Below are 5001 nucleotides of genomic sequence, written 5' to 3' on the forward strand. Positions count from 1 at the left end.
GTGAGAGAAAGAAGATTTTTGCTGATAAAAATGAATATATTTTTAAAAAGGAAGGAATTGGTATCATTTAGAAATTAGAGACCTTGAAATCTATGAAAAACTATCAAAAATGACAGAATTAGGTAAATAATGAAATTATTCAAATGCCATATCACCACTATTCTTTTTTTTAGAACTATATCATGATCATGGTCATTTTTCCCGTGTCACTTGGAAACTAATTGATAATCAAAGAATGCATCACCTTCCCTTGCACAGCCCGGACATTCATCTTCTCCTTCTTTGAGTTTGTCTTTCCTCACACTTGCCAGCTAGGACTTTCCTGCTGTCATCTACCCACCCATACCTTATAAAAATAATAATAACAAACACTTATATAGCATTTACTGTCAAGCACTGTGATAAGTGATTTACATATATTATTATTTCATTTCATCCTTGCAAGGAAGTAGGTGCTATGATTAACCCCATTTTGCCTACATGGAAACATATAAAGAAAGGTTGTGATTTGCTCAGGGTCATACAGCCAGAAAGTGTCTGAGGCTGGATTTGAACATACGTTTTTCTGATACTAGGCCCAGTGATCTATCCACTGCACTACCTAGCAGTAACACAACTGTCTTTACACTACAAAGACTCTATAGTATCTCCAGATGGTAGCTGAATAATGGCTCAGCTCTGGAACCAGCACCTCCCTTCTCAGCATCATCAGTTATTGTCTCAGCTCTAACACAAATGAGACATTTTTGTATTTGAATTTTTTTTTTAACGGAACAGATTTATTTTCGTGGCTCCCCTAGGCATTTTAGTTTTGTTCTTTGTCTCTGTTTCCTCTACTCATGTTGCATTTTCAGTTTTGATAATTTATAGGGCACCAGCAGATATGGCCAACTTCACCATTGTCACAGAATTTCTCCTATTCGAATTTGCTGACATCCGAGAGCTGCAGGTGTTACATGCAATATTCTTTCTCCTCATTTATTTAGCAACATTAATGGCGAATTTTCTCACCATCACTGCAGTAGTCACTGACCAGCACCTCCATGCTCCAATGTACTTTTTTCTAAGCAATTTATCCCTGTTGGACATCTGTTACATCTCAGTAACTCTTCCCAAATTCATTGTTAACACCTTGATGGGCATTCAATCCATTTCTCTCCTCGGATGTACTGTTCAGATCTTCTTCTTTCTCTTCTTTGGATCAACAGAATTTGCTTTCCTCATGACCATGTCCTATGACCGCTTTGTGGCCATCTGCCACCCCCTGCACTATGGGGTCATCATGAAACCAGCCCGGTGCCTTTGGGCAGCACTTGGCTCATGGCTCACTGGCATTATCTATTCTATTCTGCACATAGGAAACATGTTCCGCTCGCCCTTCTCAGGATCCAATGTGATCCACCAGTTTTTCTGTGATATACCACAGGTATTGCAGGTTGCAACGTCAGATGTTTACAATGCTGAATATCTACTCCTTGCCTTAAGTTCATGTTTTCTATTATTGTGTTTTGCCTTTTTAATTATATCATATGCTCGCATCTTCTCCAGTGTGCTCAAGATCCCCTCTGTGGAAGGACGCTACAAAGCCTTATCTACCTGTTCCCCTCACTTGATTGTCCTTCTCTTATTTCTCCTTTCTGCAATCATTGCGGTCCTGGGGCCAACATCGGACAAGACATCGGTTCAGAACCTTCTTATTGCAATGGCCTACACAGTCCTGCCCTCATTCATGAATCCATCATTTACAGCCTGAGAAACCAGAAGATTAAAGTTGCACTGATTAGGATAATCAGAATGGCATTCTTTCTCAGGAAGACTGTGTCTAACCCTAAGGAAATTAAGAAGACAAGGAATGTGTGGCTGGGGTGTTGAATATACAAGAAGGCACAACAGCTAGATTAAAAATGAACCTGTCAGTCATTTTGCCATTTTGATCCGCAAAATGATTGAAAGAATATACCAAAAAAATCAAAGCTAGGACAATTATTGCATAGAAATGAATGACTGAACCATTTAAAAAATCCTTACTATATAATAGGTGATGCTGCCTATAAACTGACTAATCCATCCAACCATGAGCCCATTTTGCCTTAATGCCAGAAGCAGAGACCTGGGGGGAATTTACTGGAAACAATGGATTCCCATCATATGGGGAATGAATGAATAAACTGGCATATTATATAATGGAATGTTATTGGACTCTAAAAATTGAAAGAGAGAATAACAGACACCTGGGATAGCTTGTGTGAGCTGGTATACAGCGAAATGAACAGAACTAGGAGAACCATTTAGCAAAGACTATAGCATTACAGAGGAAAATAATGTGAAAGATGACTGATGCAATGAGTAAGCATGACTCCAAATGACTGATGATGAAGCTCGCGGCCGGCGGCTGCCGATCGAAGCGGCCGTGGCCGCTGTCGATGTGGCCCAAGACGCCCACGTTCACGTTCACGTTCACTCGCTGCCCGGCCGTGGCGTTGTCCGCGCTGCCGGCGCTGCCCGGGAGATCGCCTGGACCCACCCGCAAAGCGGCCCGTAGCAGCGCCGCCCGGGCTCACCCGTTCTGGCCCGGCCTCAGCCCCGCCCGCCCGCCCGCGGCCCCGAGCCGCTGGCTCCGCGCTCAGACCCTCCCAGCCCTGAGTCTGGACATAAAACTTGCACTCAGTCTAAAGGCCTCACCCGAGGACCTAGAAGGCCACGTGTGGCCTGGAGGACCCAGGTTCCCCACCCCTGACTTAGTTGAAACAATGTAGCAAAACTGTAGGAAATAAAATTGTTGTTGTTCAACTATGACTTTTTGTGACCACATTTGGGGTTTTCTTGGCGGAGGTACTGGAATGGTTTGCCATTTACTTCTCCAGCTAATTTTACAGATGAGGAAACTAAGGCAAACCGGATTAAGTGACTTGCCCAAAGTTACATAGCTAATAATTGTCCTAGGCCAGATTTGAAATTAGGAAGATGTCTCCCTGACCCCACTGGCATTGTATCTACTGTACCATCTAGCTGCCCTATAGAGCGATTTTCCTTACTAATTTCTTCAAGTTCTTTGAAATCTTCGATATGCAGATCAGGAGACTCTTAAACATTTTTATTTAACATTCAGTTAGGGGAAAGGAAACGCTCACAGAGTGTCTATGAATGGTTTGGTGAAAGTCAAGACTGAGCCATTACACACCATCACATATTTTTGGTTCTCCAAGCTTCCTCATAGGTTGGCACCAGGCAGAGCAAATTGTATAAGCTTCATGGATTGGGCTACTCTCAACCAGTTCCTCATTACCTAAAATTTACCGAAAAAGATTGGTGGTAAATCTATCTATGTATCCATGTTTCTATCTGTCATCTATTTATATCTATCACGTATCTTTTTTCTCAGCATCCTTTTATTTGTACTTTTTGTTTGTCTTTCACTATTTATTTGCAAATTTATCAAAAATAATTTCCAGAATGATGAAATTTCAGGGATGTAAGGTACCTTAAAGGTTATCTAATACAACCAATACCTGAAAAGTAAATCTTGCTAAAATGTATGGTGAATTTCTGCCCAGGTGACCCATCTCATATAGTCATAACATAAATAGTTATGTAATTTTCCCAACTTCAAGGCTAAATTTGCATCTCCATAGGCTTCTTATATTGTTTCCATGTCAACCTCACAAGCCAATGTAACAAGTCAAATCACTTTTATCTGACAACAATTTAAATACTTGAAGCCAGACACCATTCTTCCTTCTCCTCATCCCTCCCTTTCCTTTTCAGGATTCTGCTCTTAAGGAAACATTCTCACTTCCTTAAATTAATCCTTATCTGTCTTGGATAAGATCTATTCACTATCCTGGTAGCCCTACGCTAGATGCTGTCCAAGTTATCAATATCCTTCTTATACTGGGGCACCCAGAATTTGTCATGGCACTCCAATTGTGGTCTGGACAGGGAAGATTATAGTGGAATTTTCACCTCTAGCTATCCTTTAGCTAAATATACTTTCTCTTTTCTTTTCCTTTCTTTTCTTTATTTTTTCTTCTTCTCATTGCTTCTGTTTTTTCTTAACTCAAATAAACTCCAGTGACTCCCTATTGGCTCCAGGATCAAAGGCAAAATGCTCTGTTTGACATTTAAAGGCTTTCATAACCTACCCCCCCCACTTTTCCAGTCTTCTTATACATTAGTCCCCAACACACACTTTTTACATACACCGGCCTCCTGGATGTTCCACAAATAAGACACTCCATCTATTGAGTCTGGGCATTTTCTTTGGCTGTTCTGCCCTCTCCTCTCCCCCCATGCCCAGAATGCTCTTCCTCTTCCACTACAGTTACTGATCTCCTTGGCTTCCTTTAAATCCCAAATAAAATCCCACCTTCTACAGAAAGCCTTCTCCAACCCTTCTTAATTCTAGTGCCTTCCCTCTGTTAATTATCCCCTACTTATTTCCTGTTAGATTGTAAGCTCCTTGAAGGCAAATACTGTCTTCTTTTTTTTTATATGTATCTTCTGTGCTTACCACAGTGCATGTTACATGGTAATTACTTAATACGTGTGTACTGACTGTTGACTCTGTATTTCCCAATGCAATGTTGAATATTTTCTAGTCTTTGTTTCTGAATTCCTAGATTAAAATGATGGTTCTTCTGCTTTCTAGTCATGTGGTCTTGGTGAAATCATGTAACTTTTATGATTATTATTTTCCTTTTATGTAAAATTATTATGAAAAGATGCCCATCCATACTTGTGTTGAGAGCATGAAATGATGAACATCAAGATGATTTATGATAATAAAATTTTATGCACATTGTTATTTTTTATTATGTTACATAAATAAGATCTTCATGTTAGCTTTTTTTTTTCTTTCAGGAATCATGATTCAGATTTATCGCCTGCAAGCTCTGGATCTTTTTGCAGACTGAAGAAATTAAGAGAACTGGCAGACTGTGCTCTTAATTGGTGGGCATAAATATTCCTCTCACCACAAAGTACAGTTTTAGCTATGGTATA

General features: G+C 40.2%; 1 protein-coding gene across 1 annotated transcript; it reads left to right on the top strand.

Moving 5' to 3' along the window:
- The first annotated feature begins 883 nt into the window (after nucleotides 1-883).
- LOC110200741 (olfactory receptor 14I1-like) lies at nucleotides 884-1753 on the top strand. The gene has a single exon (XM_020976155.1). It carries the CDS (start codon nucleotides 884-886, stop codon nucleotides 1751-1753), a length of 870 nt encoding a protein of 289 aa, XP_020831814.1.
- The last annotated feature ends 3248 nt before the right edge of the window (nucleotides 1754-5001 follow it).

Source organism: Phascolarctos cinereus, unplaced genomic scaffold (assembly GCF_003287225.1).
Source record: "Phascolarctos cinereus isolate Bilbo 61053 unplaced genomic scaffold, phaCin_HiC Scaffold_9;HRSCAF=440, whole genome shotgun sequence".
In the NCBI taxonomy this organism is placed as follows: Eukaryota; Metazoa; Chordata; class Mammalia; order Diprotodontia; family Phascolarctidae; genus Phascolarctos; species Phascolarctos cinereus.